The sequence below is a fragment of the Limulus polyphemus genome, unplaced genomic scaffold (genome assembly GCF_000517525.1).
Source record: "Limulus polyphemus unplaced genomic scaffold, Limulus_polyphemus-2.1.2 Scaffold2617, whole genome shotgun sequence".
Lineage (NCBI taxonomy): Eukaryota > Metazoa > Arthropoda > Merostomata > Xiphosura > Limulidae > Limulus > Limulus polyphemus.
The window spans coordinates 114,754-130,168 of record NW_013668227.1 but is presented as its reverse complement, the minus strand read 5'-3'; the positions used below and the strand labels follow the sequence as shown (position 1 = coordinate 130,168).

General features: G+C 30.0%; 1 protein-coding gene across 1 annotated transcript in view; it reads right to left on the bottom strand.

The window, feature by feature from the left end:
- LOC106467441 (protein FAM49B-like) overlaps positions 1-14,069 on the bottom strand; it is a 19,123-nt gene extending 5,054 nt beyond the window's left edge. The window contains exons 1-7 of the mRNA XM_013927791.2: positions 13,647-14,069; positions 10,672-10,770; positions 9,510-9,631; positions 8,222-8,327; positions 6,660-6,796; positions 3,521-3,595; positions 643-848 (exon numbers count right to left, since the gene is read on the bottom strand). Of these exons, the coding sequence (XP_013783245.1) occupies positions 643-848; positions 3,521-3,595; positions 6,660-6,796; positions 8,222-8,327; positions 9,510-9,631; positions 10,672-10,741 (716 nt within the window). The 5' untranslated portion in view covers positions 10,742-10,770; positions 13,647-14,069. The remainder of the gene's footprint in view (positions 1-642; positions 849-3,520; positions 3,596-6,659; positions 6,797-8,221; positions 8,328-9,509; positions 9,632-10,671; positions 10,771-13,646) is intronic.
- Positions 14,070-15,415: the final 1,346 nt, after the last annotated feature.

Below are 15,415 nucleotides of genomic sequence, written 5' to 3'. Positions count from 1 at the left end.
TTTCTTCTTTATATAGTAGATTTGGGAATTGCTGACATTGCTACTACTGAAAAGCAATATTTAAAAACAGTATCATGCATGTATTTTATACTTATATTTTATAGAACCTAAAACTACTTTATAGGGTGGTTTCTGTAGTTTACTATCAGAAGATAATTCTCATGAATCAACTAAAAGCTGGGAAATTTCCCACATGGAAATGATGCACAATTTAAGAGCATGAAAAAGGAAGTTTTGTGTATTGTCACACTACCTTCATTGCAAGTACATTGCAGAAAAGCAAAAAGTTTGAAACACTAAGCAAATAATAAAAGTTAAATTTTTTATATCAAACTTGAAAAATTAAGCACTAACTTTTAAAATATCAAATAAATCACATTTATTTTCAGCTTACAAAATTAAAAATAAATATTTACACTTTCAACTATACGTGGAGAATGCTAGCATAAAAATTTCAATTTGATAAATAACTAACATTATACAATAGGAAGATCGAAGAATTAAATATTTAAAAAATTACTATGTCTTAAGCTTTTGTATATTATCATTATAGATTATAAAAGATATTACAAAATTCCTTGGAATATTTTTAGTAAACCTTAACTTTCAACAAGAAAGAATTATAAAAATACGTGTTCTCACGGATTTTCGACCATTCGTTGACAGACTTTTGCCATTGTTCCCAAAGTTTCGGACGTGTTTTCGACAGGTAGATCTTTATTGTCACTGACAAACTGTGATGTAGTATCACTGAGAACCTTCAGCATTGGTGTAGCATGAGCATAAAACAGTGACATTCGGTTGGCCAGTTCATTCGGAACTTCCAAATCCTCATTTTCAATATTATCCTGTGGAAAATCCAACCAACTCAAGTTTCATCTAAAAGTAACCAGAAAAATATGTAGGCATAGCCTATTTATGACTTCAGTACTTTAGACAAAACTGTCAAAAATTTTAGCAACTTTGAGAGGAATCTAAAAGAACATAGGTGCCCATGCTTAAGAAACCTATCATTGAAATTATTATTAAATTTGGTTATATTCATACAGACCAACCATTTCCCACTCATTTATCATGCACAAAGATTTATTTTTAAGAAGGTGTCCTTTTTGTTTTGATACCAAACAATATCCAACTACAGAGTTCCGATACCAAACATATATCCAACTACAGAGTTTTCATATCAAACAAAACTACAGAGTTCTGACAACAACCAATATCCAAAGTGGTATTTAAGCAATACAATTTTTAGAAGACCCAACAAGTTTGGAGACTACAGATGTTTAATAATAAAAAGTAATATCTCCAAACTTAAAAAAAATGTCACTAGATACTAAAAAGAAGTCAGTTGGATATAGATAGCAAATGGCTAAAAGTTAAGAAAATAAATGGCTACAAATCAACAGCTGACAAAAGTTAGGATGAAATTACTACAAGTGAATAACTGACAAAAAATTAAGAAATCATGTGGTCATAAATAAGCATTAAGTGGCTAGAAATCAACCACTGAACACAAAAGTAATCAGATGGCTGAAATAGGTTCATAAGTGACCAAAAGGTCAAGAATTAAATGGCTGGATATACAGTTTACAAATAGATAGTAAAGTTAACTTACTGAGACAGGTCTGCCTATGGTCATGGGTCAAAGACCATGTCATCACATTTGGTATCAAATTGTAGATTATAATAAAAATTTTGATATTATACATTACTTAATTTTTAATTTAAAAGTAAATATTTAAAAAATTCCTAAATATCTATTTTTGTGTGTCACACGGTATATTGAATGTAGCATTAGTTCAGATTAGATGTTTGTGATGTCAAAGAATTAGAAACTCAAATTACCAATATTGACAAGATATAATATACAATAAGAACCTCCTATTTTTCTATTTGCTGAGATATCACTACATTTATTGAATCAAACACAATGGCCCTGCCCACCTCTTCCATTTTTGGAAATTCTTATGTACAACTACTTCTGTTTATGACGTATGAATAACCAATCAAATGCTCAGAATGTCTACCACAATGTTTTCTGAACCTCTGCAAAGTACTTACAAGGGAAACCCTTTCCCTTCCATGGTAGATTACAAGCAGTAAGGTAAGACATTATTGAGCTCAAAAAAATCATAAGCCTGATAAATTATGTAAGAATTCTGTGGTATTGATATAGTCATTTATTTTTTGTTATTTCAAGATTACATATCATTTTGGGACAACATGGGACCTATTGGTCCATCTCGGCTGTTCCATCCTCTACACTAAATTAAAATGATTAAAAAAATAATAATAAATAAATAATTGATATATATATATGACCTTAAAAAAAGATTTTGTTTTACATTGTCCACATGTGAAATCTGATAAGGCTTAGCAAATTACAGCAAGCAGCAAATGAGTACAAAGTTTGTAACTTGAAGAGATAATATGTTTTCTATACTTCTTTATTTACTGTTCTATGTTTTAAGAAAAATAACTGAAATTTAAGAACTTATTTGTAAATAGTAATAACTTATATATCTATATAATGTATTATAACTAAAATGTGACTGTATTTTCCAAAATACTGGTCCATTAGAACACAGCCAAGACAGGTCACTTTGTAAAGGTCAGTTTTATATTATTGGATACAGTAACATGAATGCACATGCACCTCATCATTCAACTTCTGTAATGTTAGTCAGACACTGCTAAATGGTCAATAAAATAATAAATGTTTATATATGTATAACATTATAAAATGTAAGCTATTTAGGCTAAACATTTGTGGTTTTTTGTTATAACTTGTTGTAATTCTAGAATGAGAAAAAGATTAATTTATATCTATTTCCTATTTTTTATGGTGGTTACGAGGTTGGTCGAATCGACCAAACCCATACAGAGATACAGTAGTGAAAACAACAGATTAAATATAAAGCTTTTTCTAAAAAAAATGTTTGATAATTATCTGGAGGTTATAAAGATTTTACATGTGAAAGTTAAAAATTTTCTTAAATTAAAATTACCTTGCATGTTGGATAGTCAATATTCAAAAAGAAAAATCCATGAGCAAATCATTACTTAAAAAATCTTAAAAAGTAATAAAGGAATCTGATATCTTGTGTACAAAAGCCTTGTAATGCCTACTGATAAACTGCAAAGTTTTGTGAAGATACGCTTACTGTATTAAAAGTTCTAGCATGAAAACTATAACAAGCATAAAATGGTTATGAAGTCGGCCCTTGGGACTGAGCCCATTGTGAGAGATTTAAAGGGTAATCATATAATTCATTATTAGTTGCTATGTTAGTCATACACCCATGTAAACTTCATTTTAATCAAAATAATTCAGGTTATTTTGTTCTGAAATTTAACTTACTTCTATACAGGTAAGTGAAATTTACTCACAGTGACGTTTTATAGGGTTTAGGAACTACTGACCCAGATTATACAGAGACACTATTTTTCACCACAGAACACTTTGAAGAAATATTCTGCCTAACAATAACAAACAAAAAAATAGGCTCCTATTGTCTACCTGATTGGCTATCCTTAGTCGACTGACTGTCCTTCTATAGTAGCTGAAGTCATTTTGTATTGCTGGGTTAGTCATCTGTAATAGAACAAGTACAGATGTCATGGACAATTTCATGACTGACAGTTTAATAGTGTAATCAAAGATCACGTTATACTATGATTGACTTCCAGTGCTGGGGTTCTGCTTTTACGATCATCATCCATATAAATGTAAACAAAGACTAGCTCTTCCTTTGTTTTGACTACATGGACTCAAGTTGTCTTTGTGTAGTTTTAAATACAGAAAAATATATTAATATTAAACAAAAACTAAGTTTATTACTTGCAAGTTTTCAGGCCTTCTGCCAGCCTTCCACAAACAGCTACACACTAAATTAAGCAAAGTTTTCGAGACTTGTATTCTACTTCCTAAGCTTTAAAGCTATATTAAGATACAATCTAATAATCTAGAAATAAAAAAAATTACAAATACAAAAATAAATAAAGTAATAAACAACTTTTACGTAACATTTATTTAACAAACTTTGGCTTAATACTATATCAAAGCTGTACCCACAATATTAAAATCATTAATATCATTGTATTAATAACATTATAAGGGAAGACTGCAATAGCTGACTGTAAAAGTAATAGGTTGTTATATTTTTTCTTTTATTCTGCATTCAATGTTATGTTATTCAGTTTTGTTATTTAACAGTTAGGTTCTTGGTGTCAGTCAGTTCAATTTGTTCAATGTTATGTTAATGTCTAGGTACTTAATGTTATTCTTCTCCCTGATGTGTTCAGTGTTTGTCTAGGTACATAATGTTATTGTTCTTTCTGATGTGTTCAGTGTTTGTCTAGGTACTTAATGTTATTCACCTTTCTGATGTGTTCAGTGTTTGTCTAGGTATTTAATGTTATTCTTCTTTCTGATATGTTCAGTGTTTGTCTAGGTATTTATTGTTATTCTTCTTTCTGATATGTCCAGTGTTTGTCTAGGTATTTAATGTTATTCTTCTTTCTGATGTGTTCAGTGTCTGTCTGGGTATTTAATGTTATTCTTTTCTACAATGTATCTAGTATTTGTTAATGTCTAACATCTTGATGTTATTCCTTTCTATAATGTGTCCAGTTTTTTTTATGTCTAAAGTTTTGGTATTATTTTTCTATGTGGTGTGCCCAATGTTTGTTAATGTCTAGGTCTTGGTGTTAATTTTCTATATGATGCATACACTGTTTGTTTATGTCTAGATTCTTGGTATTATTTTTCTATATGATGTGTCCCATGTTTGTTAATGTCTAGGTTCTTGGTGTTAATTTTCTATGTGATGTGTCCCATGTTTGTTAATGTCTAGGTTCTTGGTGTTAATTTTCTAAATGATGCGTACACTGTTTGTTTATATCTAGGTTCTTGGTGTTATTTTTCTATATGATTTGTCCCATGTTTGTTAATGTCTAGGTTCTTGGTGTTATTTTTCTATGTTACATGTCCACTACTTGTTAATGTGTAAAGTTTTGGTGTTATTCCTTTCTAAGATGTTTGGTGTTTATTGATGTCTAGGTTCTTGGTGTTTCTTCTTTACATAATGTGATCCAATTTTATGAAGATCTAATCAAAAGATAAAAACTTAGTGACTTCAAGTTAATAACCTTCCCCTAATAAACCTCTATAATAAAACCAAAATACTTACATCATGGAAAACTAAAGAAATGATACTAAAAAAGGTTAAAACAGTTAAACACACAATACAACATGAGAATACAAAAACAAGGTAATATACATGAAATACTAAAACTAAATAATAATGTACAAATTCATAAGAATAATAAAATAAACCATAACATACAACATTATGTTAAGACTACATACAGAGAACACAAGGTAATAAACGAATATGTTAAATTCAATCTATTAATCGGATGTCCTGTTCTGAGTTTTCCCTTCAAGTTGTAAGGTATGGGTTAATGGTTCTTTGTTTATAAGTTTGAACTTATTGTGGTCGTTAAGGATGTCAAGCATTTTCTTAACATAGTCAGCTTTGTTGAGGATAACAACTCAGTTTCCTTTGTCCGGTCAGGTGATGGTAATATTTTTGTTTCAGGAGAGTTCTTTGATAGCTGTCAGTTCTTCAGATTTCAGGGAATCCTTGTACCAGAATATAAAACCTTTACTATTTTTACCAAGAATACTTCTGAACAAGCACAAGAACTATTTACTACCAAGCTAAAAACTTAGATCTCTATAACACATGCAGGAAATCCTCAAATATGAAATCTGAAGAACTAGCAGCTATCAAAGAACAATACAGAAACAGTACATCCAATAACTCTCAACAGCCAAACATGCTATTGCACTTCTTATAAAAGAAACATTATACATAAAAACTCTTTTTCTGACCCTAAATAATACACAGTCTTCATTGATTTAAACTTATTTTAACTATTTCATTTGTGCCACATTTTTCATTTTCTCGTGTTATATTTGTATATTCAAATTTTTTACTTCTTACGTATATCATATTTCTGTTGTAATAACAAATATTGTTTGTTTATTTTGTACCTCTAGATCACTGATGATGGAATTATGATGATTCCAAAACATTTAATAAATGCTTCTTATTATCACATTTGTGTTTTGCTTTATCATTAGGTATATCACGTTCGTGTTTTGCTATATCATTAGGTATATCACGTTCGTGTTTTGCTTTATCAATAGATATATCACGTTCGTGTTTTGCTTTATCATTAGGTATATCACGTTCGTGTTTTGCTTTATCATTAGGTATATCACTTTCGTGTTTTGCTTTATCATTAGGTATATCACATTTGTGTTTTGCTTCATTCTTGACACGATTGCACTCTAACTTGTCAGAGTCGTCATACTGAGTGAATCCAAAGACATGTCTTAAGTACAAATACTTTTGTAACACATCTGATTTTTTGTATCCAAAAGACTTATACATTTTACTAAAAGAGTGTCACGTTTTGTGTTGTAAACTTGTATTATAGTCAACACTATACATTCTGCTGCTACTAATAATGGTTTACTGAACTGATTTTAAATATTGGATAACACAATGTGACACCACTACTTCTAAAACTATTTATTTCTTGCTAACAGCCAGATAAAAATCAGAGAAATGTCAGATTCTACTTACTTTTAAGTCATCAAATTCTAACACAAAATCCAAGATTTCAGCAAATTGTTTGACTAAGGCTTGTTGAGTCTCTAAGTGCTGCATTGGAGTCATTGGACCAGAACACAAATCCCACAGGATATGAGGAACAACTTGCTCTAAAGGTATTTGCAAGATAAGACAATGTTGTTAAATAAAGGCTTAAGTAAAGCTTGTAATCGGCATTTTTGTTCAACCTTAAAACTCAACCTGGGAAATAAAAGTTCCCTTTATTATAAACTTTTGATTTTAAACAAAAACTACTACTTAATCAGTTTAAACGTATAAAAATCAACTTTATTCCAAAAATTCACAATGCATATATAAATTTTTGAATGAAGTTTGTAATCAAACTATCCTTAACCTACTTATTAAGCTTAATCAGTTGGGTATTGTAAATTTGATCATAATTATTCATAATAATAGCAACTATGCAAGGAATTAGTTTTCAGTTACCAACATTTTGGTGATTGTATGATTCACCATCACCAAGACAATGACAACGATGGTTATTACAAAATGCAAGGTTTGAATCCTGTGAAAACATTGTTCTGTTGTTCTTAGTTGCATAGAAACCTTATTTCTAACACTATCAAATACAAGTCGAGTCTCCTACATGAAAAAGAGAAATGTTTATAGTTGGGCTCAGGTCGAGGGTGCAAAAGTTGTCAATCAAGTGTCACATCTTCACACGAACCAAGAGACGTTTATCAAAACTTTGTTTTTAGTGAAACAGATAATAAAACAGTAGTAAGTTAAGTGCAAATATCAATAGTAGGAAGTAACATGAATGATTGAGAGCAAATATTCTAGAGGCTGAAATTTAAGTAAAGAGATTATGTATAACACATAACTTTACACATCCTGACTAAAGATAAGATTATGTATAACACCTATCTTTACACATCCTGACTAATAATGAGATTATGTATAACACCTATCTTTACACATCCTGACTAATAATGAGATTATGTATAACACCTATCTTTACATATCCTGAATAATGATAAGACTATGTATAACACCTAACTTTACACATCCTGACTAATAATGAGATTATGTATAACGCCTAGCTTTACACATCCTGACTAATAATGAGATTATGTATAACACCTAGCTTTACACATCCTGACTAAAGATAAGATTATAGATAACACTTAACTTTACACATCCTGACTGAAGATAAGATTATAGATAACACCTAACTTTACATATTCTGACTAATAATGAGATTATTATGCCTAACCTAACATACATAATTTAGTTCACTACATTTCATCTATTTTCTTAAACAGTTTCCCTACCTAATTAAATCAAGCAAAAATTAACATCCAAGATTTAACACGAAATGTTATACATGCATATTTAACAAGAAGAAGTAAAAATTAACATCCAAGATTTAACATGAAATGTTATACATGCATATTTAACAAGAAGAAGTAAAAATTAACATCCAAGATTTAACATGAAATGTTATACACGCATATTTAACAAGAAGAAGTAAAAATTCCATTGAAAGAATTTACAAGGTCTGTGGTAATTACCTAATTTCTTGGAGAATTCATAGAATTCTCTGAGCTTGGTGACCAGAGGTATAACAACTTCCCAAGCTGCACTCTGGGACTGCTTATTCTGAGGGTTCCCAATTGCCTGTTGAAAAATTAAAACATAAATTTGATAGAAATTTCTTTGTGTCATATGTATGTTGCCCAACATATGTATGCTGCCCAACAATTCACAAATAAGTCAATTAATTCAAAAAGTACATACATTATCACACTAGGAGCTATACTACTTTATTATAAATTATTAACAACCATTTATACACACACACTAGAAGCTGAAACATCATTTCTTTCAACAGGCAGTTGCAGTTTATTAAAGTTCTGAAACCAACCGTGACTAAAGTTATACTGAAATAACATTGTTTCACCAGTTGTGTACCTCACTGTATACAATATTTTCATCCATAAGCCCAACAATGTCTTATAAGGTTCAGGTAGATTTATGTTAGTCCTAAATCCATACACTAAGCTACCAATGTAAAACAATCTCTACAATAAAAGCATAATAACATAAAAATATTCTAAAATAATAAATCCAGATATATTAGACACGTTAACAAAATTAACACTAAAGAAAAAACAGAGTTTAAATCACTTGAAACACACAAACACGATATTTTAACTTCAAGTATTGTTATGGGTTTAATGCTCATTAAACAATGTAACATAAATACAACTGTGTATAAGCAAATATTTCCACAATCCTCCCTAAAAACAACTTGTGACCAATGTAAACCCATTAAATGGATCCAACAGTGTAACTTTAGGACATCTCAGATAAATTGTTACTATATGTCATTGTAGGTTGGGGAATCAAGTATACAACAGTATAGCCAAAAACTAATGTTTATGAAGATGTGAAATAAGAAACTGAATGACTGCCTGAACCATTCAATAAATAGTTACAATACTGGTACTATAAATAAAATATAACAATGTGAAATGTAATACAAAACAAAGCAGTTTATTAAACAAACTATGTGGTGTGTCTAAAATAGTTAATCTGACTAACTAACTCCTGTTATCTAAAACGTATGGAACAGAAAAGAGGAAGTAACAGATAAAGGTAAATATTGTGTAATATCTGAAAAGTAAACGAGATAAGATTAAAGAAAGTTCGATAATAATAATAATAATCTCTCTAAAAAAATATGGCTTAATGATGTAAGTACTCCTTGTAAAAAGCATTTTAATGTTACAAACAAAAGATATTTTTCTATATCCTAAAGACTTCATATTTCTGTCCACAATTGAGATGACAACTCACCACTTTTATTTCATTTCCTGCTCCTTTATAAATCCTGAGGTCAGCTAAAATTTCTCTTGAATGCTTTAGAACTTCTTGTACAATATGATAGGTTGCCATTTCAGATTGTGAAGGTTTTGCATCTACAGCATTCAAAATATTATTAAAGTTACAGAAAAATTTTCTCAGAGACTCCACACACATGCCCAATACTACTGTAATAATTAATGTTTTATTACAGTTTCAAAAAATACATCTGAGAATAATTACATCTTTAGATATAAAATAGTTTTTATTCCACTTAACTGTTGAACCAAACCATAATTTATAAATCATTTTATTTTTTAACTTAGAAGCTGGGCTTCACCTACTCACAACATTAATACACATCAAAGTTTAACCAAATTTCCAATGCATAGCTTGCATGCAACATAAATGCTTCTAGTTAATTCAAATGCTGTATATCTCATGTTTGGAACACTGAAGTGTGAAGCAGTTGAAAATAATTTGTATCAGGTACTATTTAAGATAACGGTTGAAGCTGTTACTCCATGCAGAAATGAACTGTAATTTAAATAAAAATGTCATCAGCCAGACAGTGTCAAAATCCAACAAAAGTAGCCACTAACCACTGCTGAAGACACAAGAAAGCACGAACAAGGAGAGGTGTATGAACCTACCTTTTAGATAAAATTTTTCATGCAACCTCTCCTAATACAGTCAGTCACCATTCTGATTTCAATACAGTTAAAAATATCCAAGAGAATTTGAAGACAAACTATTTCTCAAAAACAAAATTTAAGTCACTAGCATTATTTTCATGAAGTTAAATCTTCACTATAATACTGCCAAGAAACTACACATATATAAGGCCTGTCTCATAACAATTATGAAATAACTGGTCTATTTGCATAAAATAAAACTATATGATATACTGCCAAGTGTATATACTATAATCTTTTTTAGGCTTACACCCACAGTATATAACCCTTTCTTTCAAAGTCCAACTATGTACACTATTTACTATAAATGACCATAATAAAAATACATTCATAACTATACATAAGTATTTACTTTTACACAGAATTCCAATTACCATTACTTATTTTCAAAGTCCAACCATACAAACTATAACTCTTTATTAAAACATTCATAGTCACAGAATATCCACCATCATTCTTACTTTCAAAGTCCACAAATACATCATATTTGGGTGTTTCATCCCTGTACAACAACTTAAGTAAATTTCCCATGTCCACTCTTTCACAATTGGGTGTATTATCTGAAAGAAATTCAAGAAATTTGAACAGAATCATTAACAGTGATTTTCACATTGAGTTAAAGAGATCACAGAGTTATTTAACAAAATTTTTAATACCTATATGTGAAAAGAATTGTTGATAAAAATGTCATGTCAAAACATGTATTATACTAAAGAAGTTTCATTAACTTGTTTTATTATATGTATAATTTAATCATTATGGACAGTTATTGTTTTTATTCAAAATGTTTTATGGTTTATTATCTACATATGGCAGTGTCAATCATTAATTCTGCTGTGATCTACTACCAAGTTAATTTATATTATTTATTCATTCAGGAGCCATTAATCATTAATTCTGCTGTGATCTAATCCCAAGTTAATTTATGTAATTTATTCATTCAGGAGCCATTAATCATTAATTCTGCTGTACTCTACTACCAAGTTAATTTATGTAATTTATTCATTCAGGAGCCATCAATCATTAATTCTGCTGTGATCTACTACCAAGTTAATTTAAGTAATTCTATTCATTCAGGAGCCATTAATCATTAATTCTGCTGTGATCTACTACCAAGTTAATTCATGTAATTCTGTTCATTCAGGAGCCATCAATCATTAATTCTGCTGTGATCTACTACCAAGTTAATTCATGTAATTCTGTTCATTCAGGAGCCATTAATCATTAATTCTGCTGTGATCTAATCCCAAGTTAATTTATGTAATTCTATTCATTCAAGAGTCCTTCAGCATATCTAGTATTTGCCTTTAAAACAATTATATAGAGAAAAGAGGTTTGAAATCAAATTATATTTAGATTTTTGATATCATAAAATTGGTCTCAGCAATATATAAATACTGTAATTTATGCCTAAGACCTATATTTAAAAAGAAAAAAATTATATTAGAAACAAATATAGAAAAACTAAATATTTCAAATTTTCATTTATTCACATATATAAAACCTTTCTTAGAGCAAAACTGTACTTAAAAATGTTAGATTGTCCCTCATAATCATCTAATGTAATATGTTTAAAAAAGACATCATATTGAAATGTCAGGTTGTCCCTAACATCATACAGTGTAATAAGTTTTAAAACATCGCTTTCAAATGTCAGATTATCTGTAACATCATTTAGTGTAATACATTTTAAAAGAACATCATTTTTAAATGTCACATTGTTCCCAAGACCATATAATGCATTAAGTTTCATTTTAATTGTCAATCACTACTTGTTTTGCTTGGATGTATTTCTAAGATGCAATCAGCTGCCCAAACAGTACATATCAGATTTATAAAATAGACAGTTATATATTAACTGTTTCTCTTCCTGAATAGTGGCCTTAATAGTATGGAAGAAACACAATTTCATTTATCTTAAGTTTACTCACATAACTTCCATGGCTTACTTCACTTCAGCTATTTTTTTATTAATTATAGCACATTTACCTGTCACAGAAATTATATATATACATCTTAAAAATACTCCAACATTTTAAAACCATTTCTTCATAAACTTACAACTTATTTTTTAGATACTATTTATCCTCTGTTATTTAACAGGGGCAGATATCTTTAGCAAACAAAAGCACTATGTTTAAAATGTCTGAGGTTTCAAAAAAGAAAGTTTTGTTTGCAACAAGTGTCTTTATTGAAAACAACTTTTAATAGTTTCATTCATTTCATAAAATTCATCTGCAAGTTACATTTAGCAATATATTAAAAGTTATAAGCAACCTACCAGATCTCTAGTTAAAACAATGTTAAAAAAACTCATAAATTTGTGTTTCCCAAAATGAGCATCACTACATATTATACATAGTATTTCATTTAATGAGACAAGCACAAACTTGGAAATACATGTATGTTTTTAATGTAGGCAAATAGTAAAATACTTAGAAAAAATTATTACTGCAGACAGTAATTCATGCAATATTTCCTAAGTGCATATACAGTACAGCACTCCTTGAGCTACGAGAACAGTCATCTTAATAGGTTGATTAAATTTGAAGGTTACAACCAGAATTTAAAATGTAGATCAATAAAAGACTCTTTCAAGTAGTAAGCCACACTGAGATGATAACAAAGAGAAAGCATATGTCAAGCAGTTTCAGAGTAGCAAAAAGTACAAAACCTTTGGTCACACACCCCAACACTTCCAGAAATTTGAAGGGCTGGGTGAGGGTACAACAATAGCAGTGGTGTAGTGATTTACAGTAATCCAATAAACACACTTGTAAAATAATTGATACATCATTGTCTGTGACCCATTGGTGTGTCATGCCGTCCATAAAGGTAAGTTGTGACCCACTGATGGAGCACATGGCAGCAAACGTGTTAAGTAAGCAACATTCATTTCATTGTTCTCACTACCCTAAGATATTACACCCAGATATTTTCATTGCTAGAAGTACAATTAATAGCAGCTATACACTATATTTCATTCAGATATTTCAAATGAAATAAATTGAACATAAGGGGTGTGAACAGAGAATCAACAAAATTGTTTAACAATAACTTAGTTAGTTTACAGAATATTAATACAAGCCCAAACACGATGGACTAACAATGAACTAGTAAAATGTTCAAATGATCTAATTGTTGGACAAGATTTATAGCTAATAGATTTTAACCATTGTTCACTGCATTGGGGACACATAACATATTTGCAAAACTGTGCATACAGTTTGTTAAAACTTATTCTAGAAATAGACCTTTTGAAAACTCCATTAACGTGGGAAAAAATTAAATATGTTGTACAAATCATTGATTTTCATCAAACAACTGATTGAAACTAGATTACCAACATCACATTATGAAAGTTGAGACAATTTTGAAATATATTATACTATATAGTATATAGCCACTTGGACTGGGTAACTATGTCTCTTCTTACCTTGTTACAAGTTGCAAAGGAGTTATACTTTTAGCTTAGCTTCCATAACAACTTTCCGGACAGTCATCAACTTGTGAAATGCTTTGCCTGGTATAAAACTCAGTGATAAAATACTAAGTTGAGATGTTAACACTAAAAGTATTGATTCAAACTCTAAATCTAATAAAAACTTGTTGGATAAGGAAGAGAAAAAGTATATTTTAATTCAAAAAAGATATTCATAAGCTTAAAATGAGTAGATGCCTTGTTTTTACTTGTGTTTCCTACAAAAGACCAGATAGTAAAATACTAAATAAACATAAAGTCTAAAGAATATATATGACGTAAAGGCCTAATAACGTGATATAAAGTCCAAAAAATTAAGCCTTAGGCCTATCACACTCATAGTATCACCATCAACCACCAGGTTATGGTAATATATAACCCGAGTATATAATACTAACAGCAACACTAATGCCAAATATCACATTTAGCTCGAAGATCTCCACCAATTTATCAATATCATACAATTATTGTTAATAATTAAAGTGATTACTAAAATTAGCACAGTTGAAAATTTATATTATGAACTTTAATTAAACCCTAAACTTACCGAACAGTTATATCATTCTTGTTGTGTTACGTAACAGTTTATGTTTTCTTTTTAGTTATGATTTTATGTATCGTTTATGTATTTTTCTTTCTATCATTTGGTTTAGCTATATTTTATTTGCCACAGATGTTAGTTTACCTGGTTCCTAGTTTATCTATGTAAATAACACACTTGCGTTTGTCTGTCCGGAACTTTTCTCGCAAGATTGTAGAAATGATGTGTTACAATTGTACGATACATACACTTTTTGGGCCCCTCAGTGGCACAGCGGCATGTCTGCAGACTTACAATGTTAGAAACCGGGTTTCGATACCGTGGTGGGCAGAACACAGATAGTTCATTGGGTTGGTTTGTACTTAATTACAGATAAGCAAACATACAATTGGATGATATATTTTGTATAGGTTTCTGAAACCTGGAGAAGTTTGGAGAATGGTGAGAAATCTAAAGTCTTGTACTAATAGACAGTTTATAAAATACAGCTGTTACTATAAAAAGTACTAAATTAATACGGGATTTTGCTTGAATAGCCCATATTAGCCGTTCTCAATCTCTCTTATTTTTTTATCATGGACCCGGACTTTCACGAACCAAAGACAATCTTGTGGAGCCCCATACTCTGAAAGTTTATTTGAGGAAGCGGAACTGACATGAATAAGTATATATATATGTTACATCCAAAACCCGAAATATGGCCATTGTGAACAATGGCCAGGCGTTTTGACCATTGTCCGAAATAATTAGAAAAATCAAGAATTTCGAGTTTTGACCAAGTATTATTACTAATGACCAGCCTCTGTTGGCCGAAGTACGAAATGACTCAATGAGGCTATTGTATAAAATTTAACTCCAGGTTAAGTAGTTAACACACAGGATAACCTACAAAAGTTGTAATATTTTCAAAACGAGACCCAAAACTCGAACGCTTTCGAATAGTTGATTCTTCTTCTTCTTGAGGAGAATAAAGGGTTGTGTTTAATAAGTGTGATGAAATATATAGGCTCGGATGAAGATGTCACGTAACCTGGATGTTCAATATGAGTTGGCCTTGACAGCTAGCCAATCATAACATAGAGTCGTTTGTGTCAGGTTTAGCTTTGTGCCAAAGGGGTATGTCAAGTTCATAAAAGACTTATGTGGGATAATACTTATAAGAATTGTTAACTAATTTCTATAA